We start from the raw sequence: 21878 nt of genomic DNA, 5'->3' as shown, positions 1-21878 counted from the left end.
CCCGGGCGGAGCGGGCAGCCCTGCACTGACCGCTGCTCTGTCTGCTGCACTGACTGCTGTACTGACTGCTGTACTGACCACTCCTGCCGTGCACTGACCACTGCACTGACCACTGCACTGACTGCTGCACTGACCGCTGCAGTGACTGCTGCACTGACTGCTCTTGCTGCACAGTGACCACTGGACTGACCACTGGACTGACCACTCCTGCCACACAGCAACTGCTCCAGTCGTGCTGTGCCCGCTCCCGCACGGTGACTGCTCCTGCTGCACACTGACCACTCCACTGACCTCACCTGCTGCACAGTGACCATGCTGTCCATGCAGAGTGGCACCCATGCAGTGACCAGCGCACTGACCTCCCCCACCACGCAGTGACTGCTCCTGCTACCCCACTGCACAGTGATTGCTCCCACTGCCCTGCAGTGACCACTCCCGCAGCACAGTGACCACTCCTGCTTCACAGGCCTCTGTTGCTCACATTCGTTTATTATTTTAAAACACTGACAAAACACATCACACCATCATCTATATATATAAATTTACCTTTGTACCGCTATAAATTTATATATATAGAGCCTTTAAATCTCTGTACATTCAGGACACACAGTTCCAGAAGAGCTGCACTGGCTACAACAGAAGGATTTTCATTATGAAAACACAGAGAGGAGGCGCCAATATCAAAAACACAGAAAAAAAGAAATTAGGAAAGAGTGCAAAATGAATGAAAGTGCAAAAAAGCTTTTGTTATTATAATCACACTCCCTCCACAATATGGTCCCCATTCCCCCCTCCAAGTACAAGCAAGCCTCAGGCCCCAGAGGGAAGGGCCAGGCTGGAAGAAGGGAGCCAAGCTGCAGCCCTCCTGTCTTTCCCTCTCTGCATCGAGGAGCTCTCCTGGAGGATGAGGAACCCAAACGGCAAAGTCACATCCCTCTCCTGGCTCCCTCTTCCAACAACCTCATCGCACCCACAGGCCCAGATGTGCCCCTGCAGGCAGCAGCTGCCCTAAGCCTCCAGCCCTCCCAGGCCATTGGAGGGTGCTTTTCTCTTCTGAAAGTGCTTGTGATCGCCATGGAGAGCAGCGGAGGAAGGCGAGGGCAGGCAGCTGTGCTCTGGTGGGGCAGGCACGGCCGTCCTCCCTGCTGAGCTCCAGGCTGGCTGCTCTCATGGAAATGGAGACCTTGGCTCACACTGTCCCAGTGCTGCCCATTTCCACTGGGAGGAGGAAACAGTTTCCCAAGAGGCTCCAACTGCTCCCACGCACCCAGAGTCAGCCACAGACCAGCCCCCCCTGGAGACACCCCATAGCTGAGGCTGGAGCACATAGTGGGACTTCTGCCATGGCTCCAGCCAAACCCTGCCAACACCAGCTGCAGGGGCAGGAATGGCAGAAACAGAGACTTGAGGACCTCCACTCAGAAAAACATTCGACTTGAAGAATTCTTCATTGACTTAGAAATGCTGGCTGCAGTCGTAACTCTCAGAAAGGCCCCAGAGGAGAACCTGTGGGTCAGACCCAGCCCACCGTCCTCTCTGGCTTCTTAGTGACACGGCAGTAAATGTCCCTGTGAGGAATCTGGTCAGGCAGCAGGGGAAGGACAGAAAACTTTGGTGCTTCTGCCCTGGTCACAGCTGTCCTTAACAGTCCCTGAGTGGGGACTCCCACTCAATGCTCTGTGGGGTTGGAGGACTTACCAAGGCCAGGGGTGCAGCAAACCTTCCTTCTTGCTGGGACCAGGGCCTCCCTGCTGGAACCAGGGACAATTGCTCACAGAGGACACATCACATGAGACCCTGGGATGGGTGTCTCCTGCCTCCACAGCCCCAGAGACCCCCACCCTAAAACAGCAACACACCAACAGCAGGGGAATGGCGTCATGGTACTACCACAATCACCCATCCACACGTACACGATGCTTTGGGTTTGGTTTTAAAGGACACAGAAGGTTATAAGTTTTAACAGTAAATAGCCCTTGACCACCTACAAACCCTGTAACTCCCTCACCCAGATAAATCCAGCAGCTTTGTACCCCAACAGGTACATCAGCCTGAGAGGCTGAGGATGCTCAGTCCAGCAGACGTGTGACACAGCCTCCCAGCTCCCCCCACCCTTCCAATGGGACTGGTGCTCCTGACAGCTGCTCCCAGCACAGAGCTCAGACCTGGGCTCCAGCTCTGCAGCCAGACCCCCCAGACGAGGGGCAGCACCCTGGCAGTCTGGTCCAGGTCATGTCTGTTTTTAAGAGGGAGGTGAGGAGAGCCCAGGGCAGGCGGTGCCATGCTGGCACAGGGTGGGGATGCACCTCTGCCAGCGTGGCTGGTGCCCAGGTAGAGCACGGCCTGGCTGCACCCAGCAGCAGAGCAAGAGCCAGTGGTGCTGGTTGTACCCAGCCCTGGAGGGTTGGGCTTGGCTCATGGCTCCTCTTCCCTTCAGCAGGATCTTCTGAGCTCCTCACCACCTCTGCTCTCCCAGGCAGCCCTGTGAGACATAAGGCTCTCCCTCCTTCACAGTAGTTTCAGATCTGATGCCTGGGTAGCAGCTCCTCTCCCAGCACCCTGGGATGGTGCTCAGTCCCTTCCCCAGCAGGAGGAATGACTTCACACGTGGGAATACAACAGATGAGAACAGGATGCTTTTCTAAGATGGGTCCTTGCAAACTCAAGGGCTGTGCCCAGTGTGAGGGAGCTTTTTAATTACAGATCACACCTGGAAAAGTCTCAGCACCATTCACAGCCTGGGCTGAAGGTCCCAGGCCTCCTCCTCTTCTGCCCCAGCACAGTTGCCCAGAAAGAGACTCCATCAGCTGAAGAGACCAACCTCCACACCACTTCCTGCAGAGGAAGGGTGGCTTGGGAGTAACTCTGGGACCCAGGGATACAGCTGTTCCTTCCCACTCCCTCTCTCCACAGCTGGCCACACTGCAGTGCTTGAAAAGATGCAAGGACATAAAAAAGGAAAAGAGAAGGAAAGCTGCCTAAATCAAACCCAAGCAATGACAAAACAGAGGCATGGACAAGTTGCAAGTCCTGCAGGAAGAGGAAGCAGCAGACATTTCAAGAGCAGGTCAAACATGACCCCAAATATTCAATAACAGAGTCAAAATGCTACATTTCCATGGGAAGCCTCAAACAGGTTGACCCAGATGTGACAGCAGCTCCCAAGGCAGCGCAGCTCCAGGACACATTGCTGGTGCACTTGCTCTGCATTCCTGTCTTTGGGCACTGGGAAAGGCGGGGAAGTTGTTTTATTACTGTAATGTCATTGTTGGGAATGGAAAATGAAGTGCACCTGGGACTGGGCCCCTGGGCAGGTGGCCATCCTCCAGCACTGCATGGAAAGCCCCTCCTCCAACAGCTCCCACAGCAGGTGTGCCAGGGTGATGGACCACGGAGAGCAGTGTGGGGACTGTCAGGAGGCACAGGGGCTTATCAGAAGCTGCTGGGACTCTGCCAGGACCCCCAGGAATGTTGGCTTTTCTGGCTCTGCAGCCCTTTGGTCCCTCCTCCATCACACGGGATGGTGTTAATGAGCATTCCCAAACTGCCTGTGGCCCTGTTGGAAAGGTGCCATGTTCTGAAAAGGACAGAAACAAACCAGCTAAGTGCTGGATTTCTTTCAGCTCTGCAGGTAAGGGATCCAGGGACAGCAGAAGATCCTGCTCTTCAGACAGCAAAACCTGGGTGCCTTGTGAGGGCAAAGAGTGGGGAGAAGGCAGCTTGGCAGAACTGACTCAGCCAACTCAGGAACACCTTCAGAAGTGATTGTGGATCTGCCTATTGGAGCAATGGATGCTTTTTGTCCTCGGCACCTGTCCCCACTCTAGAGAGGGACTTGCTCCTAATACAAGGACCAAAGAGGGCCCAACATCCTTTGTAGAGGACTCTTTATTAGGTGCAAGGGGAACAAGCTATCCAAGCATCCTTTCTCCCAGAGAAGAGCTGGACAAATCAGTCTGAAGTGCAAGAAGAAATGGAGCCTTTTCTGCACCCAGCCAGCCCTGGCCTGGCAGGGCTCTGGAGCTGCTGAATTCCAGGAAAGAGGAAGAAAGCACAGGTGCTGGTCATGGGCAGAGCAGCTGCCAGGACAGCTGCTCCCTGAAGGGGCAAGAGGTGGCCACTGGTTTGCAGTGCAGTGCAGGGGCAAAGCAGTCATCAACTGGCCTTAAAAAGGGGAAGTCAAAAGAATTCAGAGAAAAAGGCAAAATGAGCAGAAGCTCCTCAAGAATGTTCCTTGGAAATGGCATTGGCACAAGTAGCCCCAGAGGATCACACAGAGGGAAAAACCCCAAATCTCTCTCAGCTGCTGAGCAAAGGCAAGAGCAGCCTTTAAGTGGGTGTGAGCATGGATGCAGGCGGGCAGTCCCTTCCCCTGCCTGGGTGATTCGTGTAGGTGCCAGCCCCCCGCTGTGACACCTTCCACAGTGCTCCCTCAGCCCTCAGCACCCCTGCCCCGGGGCACAGGGTCACAGGGACCCAGGCACGGCAGGACACAGTGGGGGCAGCTGTGGCACCAAGATGGGCCAGTGCCACCTCCACCCTCCTTCCCTGCCACCGCCCCCGAGGCCTGGGCCCAGCGCTGCAGAAGAGCAGTGTGCAGGGAACAGGATGGGAGAGGGAGGCTGGGAGAGGGGACGTGTGGCACCCGGGAGGACACAAGCAGGACGTGACAAGCTGTGGTCAGCTGGGGGAATCTCTGTCCTGACCGGACAGTTTGGCAGCACCAGTGATGAGGGAGGGTCCCGGCTGGGCCAAGAGAAGTCACTTTAAGGTGTCATCAGCGTTCTTGAACATGAGGATGGCATTGTAGATCTTGAGTGCCGGGCCCAGCTTGACACTCATAATCTTGACGATGTCAGCCTGCGTCAGCAGGAGGAACGCCTCGCCATCGATCATCTGGGAAGGAGAGCAGGGACAAAGGCACTACTGCAAACGTGGGCTGGCACTCCTGGGGACAGCCAGCACCAGAATGACCTGGGCAGAAGCCACAGGTGACCCCAGAGACCAGGGCAGGGCCCATCCACAGAGCTCCCCAGGGAAATCCCAGCTGGCAGCTCATGTGCCCAGGAACAGGGCAGAGGGGGAGAAGCCCTTCAGGGGCCATTCCAGGAGCCCACACTGCAGCCAGGTTGGGATTCTGTGCTGGAGCCCCATGGGCACAGCACAGAGCCACCACAACCTGCTCTGGGCAAGCAGCCATCCATTCCCTGCTCCAGAGACCAGCACTCGTGGACACTGCCCCAGTTCAGCTTTGCCTGCCTGAGCACCCTTAAAGCACAGGGGCCATTCCTGGACAGGCTGTGACAGTGGCTGTACCCAGGGTGCCCATGATCAGCCCCGGGTGTCAGAGCCACCCCCACCACATCTGCCCACAGAAGCTCCAAAAATGCTGGTTCTGACAGGCAGCAGTGCTGGTGAGAGGGGCAGAGGGGGAAGGATGAAAGGGTGAGGAGGAGCAGCTCCCCGCAGGAGGCGATGGTGCTCTTCAGTCTGCAACACCATCCTCTCCTCCTGCCCCCCATCCACATCCCCTCCGAGGGGATGCCCCCCATGCTGGGAGAACAGGGCAGCACAGCTCCCTGGGGCTCAGCAGCTCCCTCCTGCCCCACAGGGACACAGCCAGACAGCTGCACCCTCCCATGCAGTGGGGCTGCAGGGCAGGACCACTGCCAGGTGCTGGATGTGCCCTCAGCATCTAGCAGCAAGCCACTGCAGGAAGGCCACTGGCCAATTCCTCCCAGTCCTGGTGGCAAACAGCTGTCCTTGACCACCTGCTCTCATCTGCCAGCCCTTCTCACCTCATCCTTGAAGAGTTTGGCTTGGTCCTCACAACCCGTCAGAGTCTGCACAAAGCTAAAAACCTTGGAATAAATGAGAGAAATGTCAAGACAGAGCAATGATTCTGGCTGGAGCCCCCCTGAGCTCACATCCTCACATTTTGAGCCCTGCAAGGCGCCACAGGGCTCTCGGGGCAGAGGCTGCAATTGCTTTTTCCTCCTATGGCAGAGCCTACCCTTGGCCCCAGGCACAGGCACCCAGGGGGGTCATGGGGACATCAGGGGATCGTTAACATTGGCTGAGCCCTCTGTGATCATCGAGGCCACCACTGAGCAGCACTGCCAAGGCCACCACTAAGCCACATCCCCAGGAGCCACGTCCACACAGCCTTTGAACACTTACAGGGATGGTGACACCACCACTGCCCTGGGCAGCTGTGCCAGTGCCTGAGAGCAGGCAGGGGCTGCTGGCGCTGGTGCCAGAGCTCCTCCACCTACTCAGGCCTTAACAGGGGTCACCATGGCTGCCCAAGAAAGTGAACAAAGGTAACAATGTCTCCGGCAGACCCCTCCTCGCTAGCCCAGGACGTGCCCACTGAAGTGCCTGGTGCCTGTGCCACGGTGCTGCACAGCCAGGCGGGGCACTCCCAGCCATGCTGGCACATCAGGGGCCAGCACAGAGCTGGAGAAAGCACCTCACCTCATCAATGGTCCACTTGGCCACCGTGGCTGCTGTGATGCCAGCCACCCCAGGCAGCAGCTTGCAGTGCTGCTCCCAGCACAGGGACAGGGAGCGGTCGGGGTGGGCAGACAGGGCGGACATGAAGAGCGATTGGTGCACGTTGTCTGAAGAAATAGCTGGGGATAAAGCACAACGTGTGACACGAGGTAAAAGACGAGAACATCCCGTGCAGGTATCAAGAGCTAGTGGCTGTCCCTTGAGTCAACAGGGTGTCAGTGTATCCAAGTGTTCACTTAGATGGGATTAGGGATCCTGGGAAAAGAGGTAGAGACAAGCTTGGCTTTGCCTTGTTCTTACGACTTTTAATCATCCATTTTCCACTTACTCCCAGTGGTGGGGTAGGTGGCAGGACAGCCCATGGTGAAAGGGATGCTGGATGGAATATACATCAGGCATCTGCTTGTCTGCATCAGAACCAAATGCCATGCCAAATGTCCAGCATCAGTTTCTGTGTGGCAGCAGTAATTTGGCAGGTCACAACCACACTGAAATTTTGGGGCACAACTTCCCACTACCCCTGTCTGAACAGGACAAAGCACCATAGAAAATACATGCCATAGAGAGGATCCTAATTCCATGCCCTAAAGCACTCAAAGACTCCCAGGCATAACCCCAGAGCTAAACCAAGGGAGCTTTATGAGTTCTGGCACAAGGAGGGGACCTCCCTTATCCACGGTCAACTCTGGCAGCTCACCACAAGCCCCTCACTGGGGCAGACCTGTGTGAGCCAAGGGAGACCTGTCCCCAGCACCCCCACCTCCCCCAGTTCCTCCAGCCTTGCCCTGCAATGACACCATGGCAGAGGATGGCACTTACTCTGGAAGTCTTCCTGCTGGATCTTCCGGTACTTTGGAGGTCTCCCTCTAAAGAGACAGGAAGACTGATGTCCTGGGCTGGGACTGGCCCCAGGGACCTCCTCCCCAGCGCCCAGAGCAACACCTCGGCAGTGGGAGCAGGGACCCCTCGGGCCCTGACCCAAAGGATTGACAGCCAAAGCCAGAAGCCGTGGGAAGAGAAAGCGAGAGAGGTGCCCGGCAGAGCTGGCAGGAGCGAGGCCAAGGAGCCTCTGGTGACCCCTCCAGGGCGGGCAGTGGTGGCACAGGGACCCTCCCCACATGGAGCTCGCTGGCCGTGCCCCTACCTCCCGTGGTGCCGAGATTTCTTTCGCTGAGGGAAACCCATGGGGCTCCTCTTGCGCGCTGAGGCCTCGGTGTCAGACAAGTCAGCCTTCAGCCTGCCCTGGTTCTTCTCTGCCAGCGGGCACCCTGAGAGGCAGTAATGGGCTGTGAACCTCCCCGTCACATGGCCTGAGCCATCGCAGCCTGGTGTGGGGCACTTCCTGGAGAACAGAGGGGACACAAGCGTTGGGCCCAGCTTGGAGCAGCGCCGGGGGATGAGCCAGCAGGGCCACCCCTCTGCCCCCAAGCACGGGCAGCCTAGCCATGGAAGGCAGAGGAATGATGTGCTGGGCCAATTCCCACAGCCAGGCTGCTGGGGGCAGGAGCAGGGCACAGCCAGTCCCTCCAGGTACAAACCTTGGCCCTCTGCCATCCCTGCAACCCTGGGCAAGGAACCTGCGTGCTGATTGAGCAGCTCATCAGAGTCTCCATCTTCCCTTGCCCCCACAGGCATCCAGACCAGCCTCAGAGCGAGCAGTAAGTGTGTGCCAGGAGTGTGGCCAGCAGAGAAACCCCCAGGAGGCACACCTGCCCTCCCCATCCTCACAGATACTCCACCACACTGGCTCTTCCTGACACCAGCCTAGTGCTGGTGTTGGCACTAGACACAGCCTGGCTTCCCTTGGAAAAGGTCCTTCAAGTGACTGCCTGAGCTGGAACCCTGCACTGCTCCTTCTTGGGACTTCCCAGCTCAAAGCCTGACAAGGAAAGGCATCCAGGAGGGGTGGGGGAACAGCATTCTCACAGCTGGTGTCAGTGAACAGCATCTGCACTGTCCTCTCCACAGCCCACAGGTGCCCATGGTAGGTGGGCACACAGGACACCTTCAGGGGCTCTGGGGCCGCAGGACAGGCACAGGAGGGGCTCACAGGAGTCACTCCAGCTGGGGTCCTGCTGCTGCTCCCAGGGGAGCAGGGGGCAGAGCCAGGTGTGGGTGAGTGCAGGGAAAGGCTGGGTGCTGGTGGGGGTGGCAGGTGAGGAGGAGCAGAGGAAGAGCTGGCCCAGCCCAGCAGGGAAGAAGCTGTGCCCCTCCAGGCTGTGCCAGGGAGCTCACCTGTGGTGAAAGCTGTACTTGGAGCTCTTGGAGTGAGGGATGCTCTTGCAGCCCAGGCTTGGGCAGCCGCCGTGGGCAGAGGCCGGTTCCTTTGGCCCTGCAGCCGGAGGAGAGGAACAGGAGAAAGGCTGTCATGGCTGCAAACCTAGGCAGAGCCAGAGCTCGAGCTCTTGGCTCCCTGCCTGCACCAAACAGGGAGGGCTTTTCCAACTGACAAATGCATGGAGAGGCCTCTCCTCCCTGCCCATTCTCAGCCAGAACCTGCCCTCCCGTTTCTGTGCATGGGCAGGTGGCAGTGACAGAGGTGTCTGGAGGAGCTGACACAGGGGCAGCACTTACTGAGAGGAGGCTGCAGTGGGTGTCCTGTTTTAGAGCACCAGCCCATGGGATGGATGTCTGGATGATCTGCATCAATCCAGAAATCATACACATGGCTCCAGCCATCAAAATGGACCTGGGGAAGCAAGTAGAGGGGTCAGCCTTCAAATGCCAGCACACATCTCTGAGGAGCTCTGGAGCCCTCCTAGTTGAGAGCAAGCAGCAGGGTAGAGCTGAAGTGCAGCACAAGGCTCACAAGGCTCTCCACTCCTGGAGCCAGGCACTGGCACCTGCCCACATTTGCACATTCCCAGTGAGGGGAAGGGCAGGAGTGAGCCAGCACAGTGCCTGGACACAGGCTCAGCACTGATGCTCCAGCACCCACCTTTATCCTGTGATCTTCCACGTCCTCCACACTGGCCACTCGGATGAAGGAAGGAGTCCTCCTGTCCACTGCCTCCAGCTTCATGTTGACCAGGAAGCCGTGGGGTGGGCGCTGGAAGAGCCCAGTCAGGGGGAGCAGGGAGCTTCAGGCTCCTGCCCCCTCAGCAGCTTTCCCAGCACTGTGTCCTCCTCGAGCCCAGCTCCCAGCCCTGGCCTGGCCAGGGAAGAGCCATCCCAGCTCACAGTGGAAACAGGAGAAAGCAGAAACAGTCACCCTGCATTTGAGCTGTCTTTACCAAGATGTGCCCCAGGGAAGAAGGTCTCTAAGAGACACATTTTGGGGATCTGTATTGCAACCTCGCTTGGCTGGACACGGCTGCTGGTGGTGCAGTTTGAGATGAAAACTAATCAAGCAAACCTAAATTATTTTCCATCACTCAGCTCCTGTTTAACTGAGGGCACAGTCATACTCCTCATTTTTCCCAATTTTGAACTCTTTGTCCGGGATAGCCCTGACTTCTGAACCCTAAGTGTAGATCCAAAGCCTAGGCCTGTGGCAGGAGAATATAGAACACCACTGGACTTGTCACAAAAGCAAATATCTGACAATGAAGAAAACCCAAATTCCTGCCCAGGTGGGGTGGAGCAGATGATGAGACACTCACCACTTTAAAGGCCCAAGCTGGGACAGCAGATGCTCCAGTTTCTTTCAAGTACTTTTCCCAGGTGAAGTTATCAGGATCAGGATAATCTGGAAGGGGGAAGATGCAGAAGGTGAGACAGGCCTGCAGGAAGTCAGAAAGTATCCCAGAGTGCCCCATTGCCTTCAAGGGCCACCCAAGTCTGCTGGGCACAAGGGAACCTGAGAGACACCAAGAAGTGCTGCTATTTTCTCGTGGCCCATGAAACCCACAGTACAAGGAAGCAGAAACAGCTCTGAGTGGAGACTTGGCCTAACACAAGCACCATGCTGCACCTGAACAAGTGTACAGGAGCCTTGGCAGGAAGTTTTTGTCCCCAGGACACCCATGCCACCCTGGGAAGCCTGTTCCCAAGGGGATGCACTCCCAGGCTGCACCTGACTGATCACTGACTCACCTTGAGGAGGTGTGAGGGGTTTGCCATGCTCATGACACCATCCAACTGGGTGGATGTATGGACTGCTGGGATCACACCTAGAAGACATACCCAAGCTCTCACACAGGGCCCTCTGTGGGTGTCTCCCCAGCACTGGCCCCCCAGGAGTCTCTGTGCCCTTACCAGTAGTCATAAGTATCATCCCAGTTGTCAAAGTGCACCAGAAAGCGATTGTCCACCACGTCAGTCACTGTGGCCACACAGATCAGGGAAGGGTTCATGCGGTCCACGGCCTCGAGCTTCATGCCCACCTTGAAGCCTGGAGAAGCCTCGTGCTGGCAGGAGAGAGGGGAAGGACTGTTTGAGCACCAGCCCAGTTCTTTCAGAACTGCAGCCCCAGCTCCTTCCTCACCACTGCCTTTGCCTGCTGCAAGGAGGCACCTGCCCAAACCCTCCCAAAACCAGACCCTGTCTGGCCTCCACACAGGCCTGGGGCCACTCAGGCTCCCGGAGGGGCAGCACGCTGCCGTGCAGGGAAAGAGGAAGTGGGTGAATAATTCAGCTGGGCCACACAAAGAAAGAGGAAAAGTGATCTTCAGACCCTCAGGATCTTCTATAACCAGTAAATTCCAAGGAAAAAACCCCTCCAACTGACACTAGTTCTGCTTTGTCCCAAAACACTTGTTTGTGGTCACAGTCAGCAGCGAACAATGCCTCAGGCATGGCAGGAGGAGCTGGGATGGGGCACTTCTCCCTTCCTTGCCTTTATTTCTTGGATACAGATTCTGTGCAAAACACTACATCACACACACTGGTGGGGGGTGCTGCAGCAATGAAAAGCAGGGTTTAGACACAATAAATAACTTGGAGAGGCTGATCTGCCAGTAGGGTGAGTTTCCTCTGCAGCTGACAAAGGAACAATCAGCATTTTCATTCTCCTATATTCCTACTTTCCTTACCCAAGCTTCCATGTGAAAAAAATAGGCAGACACAGAATCAACAAAGATACAAAGAGACAAAGGAATTATACTTATGAAACATTTGGTGATATATTTTAGCCAAAAAATTGTTGAGAATAGTAGTTATTTCTCGTCATCAATACTTCACATTTAATTGTCCATAAGATCAACCTGGAGGAAATAGAATCAGACAAGCACCAATTCTGAGTATATCAAATGAGTGCCCAAGCTACATATCCTGAGCTACAAAGTGTGCCATATACTCCTGGCACTTGAGCACTGTGGGCTTGAGGGCTGTGGGATGGACAAAGCAAATTCCAGTGCTGGTGGAAGCATTTTGCTCAGCTGGAGGGGAAGAATCACACCTGAACCTGTAGGCTCTGGCAGGAAGGAGATGCTGCTACTCACAGTGTTTCGGACCATGAAGAGGTGCTTAGGAGCTGCCTGAGCCTTTGTTAACTTCAGGTAGTTTGTCCAGCTGAATTCCTCTTCCTTATAACCTACAACCCCTCAGGAAGAGAAATGAGAGCAGTGAGTTCACAGCCAGGAGGATGTAAGGGTGAGCCTGGCCAGCCCTGACCCACTGTCACCCTGCCAGCACATTCTGCTGCGGGCAGATGGGATCTGCAGCAGCCCTGGGATGCCCAAAGCCCATGGCTGAGGGCTGATGGGTGGTTTTGAAGGGGTGTTAGGAAACATGAGCAGTGAAGTGGAAATCCAGAGCACAGCTCCTCCTGCCTGCCCTGGGGCACAACTGGTGGCACTGGGAGGTCCAGAGCAACAGGACTTTGCCACAAAATGCGAGCAAGCAGAGATGGGTGCCTGAAATGTTGTCCTGGAACTCCACCAGTACAGCAGCATCCCTCCATGGAGCCACCCTGTCCCCACCTCAAGCTCTACATTTGTCCCACTCTTCGTCTCCTTCCTTCAGCAGGACCCACTACCCGAGCTGAATTAACTCCTTACCTTTGGGGGGCTGGAGTTTGTGCCCTGTCTCCTCAAACCAGCCAGCAGGGTGGATGTCAGGGGAGTCAGCATTCAGCCAGAAGTCATGGCACTCAGAGTAGCCATCAAAGTGGAGACGCATCCGGTAGCCACACACCTGCCAGCAGGGAGGGAGGAGAAGGAAAGGGCCATGGAGACCTGCTGCTGTCCCTGGATGAGCATCACACCCCCTCCCACACACCAGCTCAGCATGGTTCACTTTGGGAAGCCAAAAGTCAATCACAGACTGGTGCCCAAACTGGGAGGCACAAACCAGACTCAAAGGGTGTCCAGCATGGAACAAGGTCAGTACAAAGGCACCACAAGCCAGCCTGAAGAAGGGATGTTCAGGCTGGTGCTTTAAACGCCATGGTGGAGCACCTTGCTGGATCCAGCAAGTGTACAGACTCCCTTTTCTGCAGCCTAGGAAGCTGCTGATGCAGGGATTTTGGCTAAATGCCACACTGGCTGCCTGGGGAGCTCTACAAGGCAAGGGCTGCTCCAGCTGCCACATGGCTGAGTGGAAAGTGGATCTGCAGGGACACAAGAGCAGTGGGATGCCTCCACACTCTCCATCTCAAGTGCTCAGACCTGTCTTAGGGACATAAACTGTTGCCATCACCACAATCCCTCCCCCTGTGCTGTGTCAGGGTGACAGAGATCAACACAGCTCCACAGTGCTGTGTCCTGTCCCTCCAAGCTGGCAGGGGACTCCCTGCTTGTTTGCCTGAAGTGATGGAGCAGCAGCTCATCTCCTGCAGTGACAGGCCCTGTCTCCTCCAGGGGCCAGCTGGCAGCACCATCCCTGCCCCAGGGCCTGTGGCTGAGCCAGGAGGAACCAAGGAACAGGGGCACTGGAGGCTCCTTACCTCAGCCACTGTCAGGATGAAGTACATGGACGGGTGCTGTGGGTCGATCCCCTCCAGCTTCATCCCCACTTTAAAGCCGTTCTTGTGCTGGGAAGCTACTTGGTACTGGAAACAAAAATTAAACTACAATGTAAAACCAACACAGGGAATTGGGTCTAGAACCCATCAGGGGAGCAACCACCAGGCAATGGGAGCTGCTGGGACCAAGAGACTGTGGCCCACAGGTTATGTTGTCATCCAAACCTAATTTTTTTCCCACAGAAAAAAAAGCCAGTGTTACACTTCCTTACGGATTTATATCTCTTGCTATTGGCAGGGCAAGGTGTCCCTGGGGTAAAAGCTGCAGCTGGGGGAGCAGGACACAGGCCTGACTTGTTTGCAGCACAGCCTCAGGAGAGCCCACCGGACTTCCAGGAAGGGCTGGAAAGGCTCCACCACCTTGCCAGAGTCACAGCAGTGTCCTAGGCAAAGGTGGGGTGTTTGGGATGGGGCCAGCACCTGCTGGGGAGTGGGACTCTGGGCAAATCAAAACTGGAGGCTGCCCTGGCACTTCCAGCTGACAACGGGAGCTTGGCTATTGCTTAGAGTCCCACAAAACAGGGAAGGAAGGAAGAGAGGAGAAAAAGGAGGGGTGGGAAAAAAAAGGGAAAGAAAAGAGAAGATGAAAGAGGGAAAAAGACAGGAAAATCCCAACTCACATCCTGGAAGAGATCTAAAGGGGCAGCGACAGCTTTCTGCTCCTCCAAGTAGGACGCCCAAGACCAGCCTTCTTTCTTCTCCTCACTGGCACCTGAGCGCAGCACAAACGCACACAAACGCTGCTGAAGGGCCACTCCAGCCCTGCCCCACTCTCACACAGGGTCCTGCATCCCTGCACAGCTCAACACCATCCTGCCAGAGCCCCTTCTCCAACAAACCTGGCTGGCTGCACCACGAGGGGCAGAGCCAGGAGCCCCCGTGACCCAAATGTCCCGAACCATGTCCCAGTAAGGCACCTGGGCTAGTGGAAGGTGTCCCTGCCCGTGACAGGGGGTGGAACCAGATGGACGTTAAGGTCCCTTCCAATGAGTCTGGGACTCCAGGGAGTGTGAGGGACGAGTCATGGGGACACCAGACCTGACCAGACCCTCTTCCAGCCAGAACATCTGCTACGTCCACACAGGATGGATTTGTGGCAGTCAGGATCCATGCACAGGTCTGGGAATCATTCCCAGCTGCAAGGGGCTCCCAGACAGTCAAACCAGCAGCAGGATCACATCCCAGCTCTGCAATCCTCCACTTGGAGACAGCCACCTGAGCCCCCGTGGCCACTCTGATGCCCTAGAGCTGTGCTTGACCACATGACAAAGAGAGCACTGTCTCTTCATAGGCGGGGAGGTGACCCTTCATCCTTTGAGAAGGCCACAAAGGCCTTGCCCAAGACCTGTGAAACACAACCCAAGTCTCTTGCTCTCCAGCTTCTTTGTCTCCCTAATCTGCAGCAGCTGAAGGGACTCCAGGGGTGCTGTGCCTATTGCAGCGCTGAGGAATTCCCAGATACAAATTTGCCATGGCAGACAGCCCCAGGTAGGGCAGACTAGAAACACAGGGGAAAAACAGACCAACTCCTGCCTCTTTTGGGCTTAGAGAAAGAGGAGATGGAAAAAAACTAGAAACTTAAGGAAGAAATTAAAGGTGAACTTCAGTGAGCAAGGTGACTGACCTTGCTTTGCTGACATGTTCAGAGTGAAAAACGCTTTTACTATTCCTTAGGACATAGAAAAAGTGCCAGGCATGGCTGGGGAGTCTGTGAGTACAAGCTCTGCACTTCTGGGGAGTGACAAATACACCAAGAGTCAGAGCACTGACTGCTGCACTGAGGCATCCAGGTGTGTATTTTGTTTGCTGAAGTACTTCTAAAATAAGAGAAAATAAAACACTGAACTAACAAAGCTCATCACTGCTTACTCGTATGCAGCAGGGAAGGTTACATGCTCAGGGCTCAGTGAGAAGCAGGGATGAGATCTGAGATTCCTTTTTAACAGTGGTTAACTCACTGTAACATCAGGGGTTAGTGACACCTGGCCCCTGCCACTGTCCCTGCACTTGGTTGTGGCGAGGAGTATGAAGTTGGAACAGTTTAATTTTAAAATTATTTTGAGTATGACTTTCAGTACTCAAAGACAAATAAATGTCTATTTTCCATAAATGTTTATTTTCAGTGTTTCCCAAAGTTTTCCTTGACACTGCAGGGAAAAAAACAGCCAAGCAAGCACTGCATCCCTCAGCTTGTCTCCTTTCCTTCCATGTTGACAGCTCTGCTTTTGTGATCTCTGATACAGAATAGATCCCCACGGGATGAGACAACCCCAATTCACATGGCCTGAGTGGCACTGCACCTACATGAGCAGCTCCCAAACTTCTGATCTCCTAATGCCAGGAGGGAAGTTCCCGTGAGCCCATCCCAAAGGAGGGCAAAGCCACACGTGGTGCAGTCCTGTTTGTGCTCAGGACAGTGTCCCTGGGAGCAGACACAGCGCCCAGGAGCCAGTAACAAACTGAGCTCCCAAGGGGAGGGACAGGAAGCTCTGTCCAGCAGGGGCCAGTGCCGTGTCCTCAGGGGTGCCCCCTTCCCATGGAGAGAGAGAGAGGAAAGGAGAGAAACGGAAAGAGACAGAGAGAGCAGGATCAAGCAAGCAGAGGAGCTCACAAGCCTTCAAGGACCACATGCCAGCGCATTGCAGCGGGTGTTTGACCCTGCAGGAGCACCAAAGGAGTCCAGCCCTGCAGGGGGACCCCCCAGCCCCAGCAGCAGTGCTCACCCCACAGCCACCCCGCCCTCCGTACCATGCTGGCTCCCGTTCCACGCCTCAGCCTCCAGATTGCTCATGGCAGAGTCTTCCACTGAGCTTTTCCTCTCTTCCTGCTTTTCCTCCTAGGCATGAGAGCAGACAGAACAGAACCCAGAGATTTTTGGCTGTGTTGTATCCTCACACTGGTATCCAGGGTTATAGTGCACCCCCACGAGGTCCACAGTGTGACCAGTGCCTGGCCCAGAGATGGACTGCCAGAGAATCTGGTGATGGGAGCTTGCAGGGACTTCAGTGCTGACCGGCAGCAATCACACCTGGACTGGACCTGCTGCAGTCAGGGCTGGCAAGCAGAGCTTCCTTACCTTGTCCAAGTCTCTCCCCTCCCCAGGACACCCAGCACACAGACTGACACAGACTCTCCTACTGCAACCCTTACTTTGGTGGCCTGGACTCAAGAGAGCAGCTGAGAGTGGTCAGTACCTACAGCCCAGCCTGGACAGTCTGGCAGTGCCCAGGCCTCAGTGCTCCACATGCCAAACAACCAGCCCAGTGCTAGGAGCCCTCATCTCCACACATTCAAGTCTTTTTGGCATTTTGGTTAACCTGTTTCCCTTTTGACCTACAGCTGACAGAGCCCTGAGCAGCACGATGAGATCTGTGCACACAGGGCTGGCCTCCAGCCCCCTGGACATTGGCTGCACCCACCCCCTCCCTGTCTTTGTCCTACCATTTGCTCAGATTCATATTCTTCCTCCGAGGGGCTCTGATAGTCCTTCCTCTTTCGTTTCTTCACAGGCTTGAGGATTTCAGTGGCATTGGTGTTGCTGGCAGAGTTTTCCACAATGACAGACCTGCACAGAGGGAGGGAGGGCCAAGCACTGCAGCCAGTGCAGCACAGTGACACTGCCTGGGGTGTCAGTAAGGAAGTGGCTGCTGGACAATCACTGTCCCTCCATTTCTTACTCACACATGCCCCCTCCCCTCCTGTGGGGGAATGTGTGCACACAAGTTGCCAAGAGTCAGAGCCAGGGACAGGCCAGAGTCACCCTCACATACCTGGGCATTAGAAACCTGAACCCAGGGATGAATCAAAAGGGATCTAGTTTAGTAGCAGGCTCTAAGCTGGACCAGAGATGCTGGAAAACAAATCCTGAGAGTCACACACTGGTCAGGAGCAGGGCTGGAAATGCCCCAGTGACCTGTGGCCTTCCACTGCTGCTCAGCCTGGATGCCCCCAAAACAGCAACCTCCTGCTCCAGCAGATATGTGTTCACGAGGCCTCACATTGGGCAGGAGAAAATCTGGCTCCCGAGCTTTTGCTGCTCCCTTGGGAAGTTTTCCTTCCCCAGCCTGCCACCAGGAACAAGCAGAACACGTGGGACGCCCAGCACCTGCCAGAGGTGCTCCCATCCCTCACTGGAGGATGTGGAGCAGGGCATGGAGGGAGGGCAGAGGGATGGACAGGGCACAGAGCCCCCTTCCTTTACCTCTCTTTGAACTGCTGGTGGCAGTGCTCGCTGCAGAAGCCCCTGCCCTCGCGGGCGCCGTCCCACACGTGTCTGCGGCCGCAGGTGTCGCAGTGGCACAGCCCCTCTGCCGCAGGCTGCTCTGGCACGTCTGGACAGCAGGAGCAGCAGTGAGGCACACGGAGGGACAGCAGACAGAGCAGACGTTTGCCTCGCCCACGGAGACACCAGGCAGCATCTGCTGGATGCTGGCACCCACCCCACAAGTGCCACCACAGCACCCTTACCCTGAGCCACAGTAGGATTGTCTCTGCTGGGGGGTGCCACCTCTGAGTCCCCATCTTTGTCTGTGTGACCCTCCTTCACAGCTTCCACAGGAGGCAGCTTATCAGCACTCACCACCTTCAGTGTGCCGTACTCATTTATCCGGAACTGGCAAGGAACAAAAAGCAAGGAAAGAGTTCAGCAGGACAGACATGCCACTGGTGGTTTTTCTGAAAAGGAGGGATGGGGATGGTCATCAGTGTGTCTGACAAGAGGACAACTCTTCTGAGCACAGAGGTGAGCCAGCACCTCAGGCCCTGTGAAAGTACCCTGCCTGCAGCCTGTGCTGGGCACTCAGCTGGAGCTGGCAGGCTGGGGGCTGGAGGATGAGGTGTCCTGAGGCTGAGCAGCAGCTGAGAAATGGGTGCATTTTCTGCAAGCTGTCATGCACTGAGGGTACCCCTGAGGCACCGACAGCCAGACAAGCACAAGGCTGCTGCTCCCAGGGTGAGGGCAGGAGCTGGGGCACAGCCAACTCCACAGCACAGTATGGAAGAGAAGACGTCCTGCACAGCACATAGCACCCCTGTGCCTCCTTGTGCAGGGCAGAGCTGCTGCAGCCCCCCAGGCACCTCTGTGAGCTCTGTGCTAAGCTCCCAGGATGGCAGGGCCACAGGGATGGGGCAGGAGAAGAGCTGAAGCAGCTGAGGGATCCTCCAGCTGGAGTGCAGGGGGACCAGGGCACATCCTGGCGCTCCCTGCCTGGCACAGGCTGAAGGATTTATAAGCACAAGCAGTTGTGGGGAGAGGCAGAGGGCTCAAACCCAGTGGCCCAGGGCTACACTTACCCTCAGGTTACTCCCAGGCAAAGTTGCCACCCCATCTTTCCACTCCAGCACACGGACTGTGCTGCAGGTCTGCACCCCGCTGATCTGGGGAATGACAGCAGCAGTGATGGGCTCATTCCCTGCTCCCCTGTCTGGCCTCTCAGCCCCTGTGCTCCTCTGGGGCTCCCGGGGGAATCTCTGGATTTCTAAGGTGCTCGTGGGAAGGTTGATGGCAGTGGCGTTTGCTTGAGAAGGGAAGAAAGGAGACAAACAACCAGAGGCATACACAGAACACTTCACTGATGCAAACAAGGCTCAAAGGCAGCCCAGGGTCCCAGAGGACATGGTGTCCCAGGTGAGAGCTCTGCTGTGGGCCAAAGCACAAAGGAAGCAGAGTATGGCAAAAAAGTCTGCAGCCAGTAATGGCTCATGCTGGGGGTGGCACCAACACTATCCACAATTAAGGGTTTCTACTTCAACCTGATTTCAGACTGTTTCTGTGCCTAGGGTGCCCTGATGTGACAGGAGTTTGTTCCTGGACTGCAACTTCCAGTTTAGTTACGTTTCAAAGGAGCACACTGTGCAACCCAGGGCCTCTCTGCAGCGAGAACTGAGGCACCAGGAAAAACTTGGAGATCTGCTTCTAGAAAACACCCCTGATCTCACCTAACACACAACCATGCTTTGCTCAAACACCTCCTAAAAGACACTGATCAGCTGCATTCAAAATTGTCCCCATTTTCAAGAAGGGTAAGAAGGACAGCCCTGATAATTACAGGCCTGTCAGTCTCACTACAGTGCTTGGTAAAATTAGGGAGAAGGTTATTCTGGGAGTTACTGAAAAACACTAGAGAGACAACGCAGTCCTTGGTCACAGCCAACACAGGTTCACAAGGGGAAGTCCTGGTTAACCAACTGAATTTCCCTTTATGGAAAGGTCACCTCACTAAGCTGACCAAGCAAAGGCAATTGATGTGGTTTTTAGGATTTTAGCAAAGCCTTGATGCTGCCTCTCACAGTAGCCTTCTGGACAAAGAGTCCAGTACAGAGCTCATCCAGTCCACTGTCCATTAGGTGAACAACTGGATGATGGCTCTCCTGCAGCTGGGCTCAGAGCCTTACAGGAACTGGGTGCACACCAGGCTGGTGGCCATCACTAGTGGGGTTCCCCAGGGTTTAGGGCCAGTGCTCCTAAATTTTTTATAAATAATCTATATGCAGAATGTCCATTAAGTAATTTTATCAATGACACTAAATTAGGAGGAGCTGTGGACACCCTAGAGGATAGAGAGGCCTTACACACAGATCTGGACAGACCAAACAGCTGGGCAATCCAATCATCATGTGCATGAAACCAGAGCAAGACCTGGATTCTCCACCTGGGATGGGATAATCCTGAAAAATTGTATGCCTTGGGGAGCAAGACTGGGGAGCCGCTGTGGGAAAGGGGCTCAGGGGCTTTGGGCTGAGGGCAGGTGGAACAGGAGCCCTGGCAGCCCCAAGGGCCAGCCCTGCCCCGAGGGACATCAGGGGGTGACTGTCCTGCTCTGCTCTGGGGCAGCCTCACCTCCAGTCCTGGGGACAGTTTGGGCCCCTCAGCACACAAAGGACAGCTGAGGGCTGGAGTTGTGTCTGGAGGAGGGGACCAGGATGGTGAAAGGTCCAAGGGCAGGACTTGGGAGGAGCAGCTGAGGCCACCTGGCCCGTTCAGCTGGGAGGAGAGAAGCTGAGGGGTGACCCCATTGCTGTCTGCACCTTCCTGTGGGGGGCAGGTGCTCATCTCCCCTGTCTGGGACCAGCAATGGACCCAAGGAGATGGAACAAAGCTGCCTCAGGGCAGGTTCAGGTGGGACATTAGGAAAAGGTTCCTCATTCAGAGGCTGCTCAGTGCCTGGAAGAGGCTCCCAGGGAAGGGGTCACACCACCAAGTTCAGACAGTGTGTGGACAGCACTCAGTCCCTATGGTTTCATTTTAGGAGGTCCTGCCAGGAGCAGGGTTTTGGACTCAGTGATCCTTATGCATCCCCTCCAGCTTGAGCTATTCTGGTATTCCCTGCTAATGCAGCAGCCCAGGAGCCCACAGCCCTGCAGAGCAGGCACCAGCACACTGTGCTGCCCTGGCTCAGGGCCCCTCCCATCAGGGCCTCAGTTTAAAGCTCAGGAAGATTTGTTTGACCACAAACAGTCCAAGTGATGTGGGATAGCCACAAAGAACATCCAAGATGGCAACAGCAGCTTGGCTTTGCCTCCCAAGGCTTGGGAAGAGCACAGCTCCAAAAGTAGCGTGGGCTATCCAGGCTGGGGAGGTAGCAGTTGGAGGGGCTGCTCCACATACCTGGTATGATGAAGGCAGTGGTGGGCAGGTGGGTGCTCTGCACCGTGCTCTCAGTGGTGACCACGTGGACACTGACCTCCCCAGCAGCACTGCCCTTGGAGCTCCTCACCACCTCCATCTCCCCACTGCTGTCCATCACCTGGCCTGGGCACACAGCGAGGCCCTGCAGGGCAGCGGGGAAAAAAACAAGTTGGGTACCAGGATAAACACAACAAAGGAGTGAGAAAGTGACTGCACAGGATGGTCTCTCCCAGCAGAAATCCCTGCAAGATGCATTAAAGGTCCACTGAACCCCCATGAAGGTCACAGCGTGCCCCATGAAAGCCCCTGTTGTGAGGTCCCAGCTCAAAGCCTGCAAATGCTGAGGGTTTTTTCTCACCTGGCACCACCATAAGCTGGCACAAGCACAGGTCCACCACAAGCTGCTCCTGGCTCCCACGGGGGCCCACAATGCTCCAACAGACTGTGACTGAGGGCTGCCAAATCCCACCCTGGAGCCGGCAGAGCTCCCTGCAGGTCCCCTTCCTGTTCTCAGTGTCCGAGTGTCACCCTTGGTCTTCTAACTGGCTGCAAGACAATTTCACAAGTGACAGGAGTTACTGGGGGTGTGAGTTACTGGGGGGAACTTGATGTCCCTGTACCCTGTCCCAGCTTCTCACGGGACTGGTGATGCTCAACCTGTCTAGCCATGAATCTCAAGGAGGAAGCAAAGTGTCAGGGCCTCGAGGGCACCACTGGCTCTCGCTGGCTGTGACCAGCCCCCACCCGTGGGCCCATGGGCTCCACGTGTCAGCAGCACCCCCTCCAAAGCACCTGCCGCCAGGATGGAGACAGGGCTACAGAGAGGACCAC

The 21878-nt window shown here is 55.8% G+C and overlaps 1 protein-coding gene across 1 annotated transcript; it reads right to left on the bottom strand.

The window, feature by feature from the left end:
* Positions 1–459: 459 nt before the first annotated feature.
* Positions 460–21583, bottom strand: L3MBTL1 (L3MBTL histone methyl-lysine binding protein 1). Its single transcript, XM_059862743.1, has 22 exons — positions 21406–21583; positions 21027–21189; positions 18713–18936; positions 17888–18032; positions 17622–17751; positions 16862–16985; positions 16169–16256; positions 14041–14132; positions 13343–13447; positions 12456–12591; positions 11898–11989; positions 10714–10865; positions 10552–10628; positions 10119–10204; positions 9455–9565; positions 9091–9205; positions 8752–8848; positions 7661–7858; positions 7336–7382; positions 6478–6635; positions 5799–5861; positions 460–4896 (listed from the first exon to the last, which is right to left on the bottom strand). Exons 2-22 carry the CDS (start codon positions 21160–21162, stop codon positions 4762–4764), a joined length of 2511 nt encoding a protein of 836 aa, XP_059718726.1. The 5' UTR covers positions 21163–21189; positions 21406–21583; the 3' UTR covers positions 460–4761.
* Positions 21584–21878: the final 295 nt, after the last annotated feature.

This window comes from Haemorhous mexicanus, chromosome 18 (assembly GCF_027477595.1).
Source record: "Haemorhous mexicanus isolate bHaeMex1 chromosome 18, bHaeMex1.pri, whole genome shotgun sequence".
Taxonomy (NCBI): Eukaryota; Metazoa; Chordata; class Aves; order Passeriformes; family Fringillidae; genus Haemorhous; species Haemorhous mexicanus.
Note: the sequence above shows the minus strand (reverse complement) of the source record. Positions and strands in the feature narration are given on the sequence as shown.

Excerpts from the sequence above, each read along its gene's own strand:
- L3MBTL1 (XM_059862743.1), bottom strand. The coding sequence starts at position 21,162 with ATGGACAGCAGTGGGGAGATGGAGGTGGTGAGGAGCTCCAAGGGCAGT. Across the intron at positions 16,257-16,861 it reads AATATGAATCTGAGCAAATG|GAGGAAAAGCAGGAAGAGAG; the intron begins GTAGGACAAAGA and ends TCTCATGCCTAG. Across the intron at positions 13,448-14,040 it reads CTTTAGATCTCTTCCAGGAT|TACCAAGTAGCTTCCCAGCA; the intron begins GTGAGTTGGGAT and ends TTTTGTTTCCAG.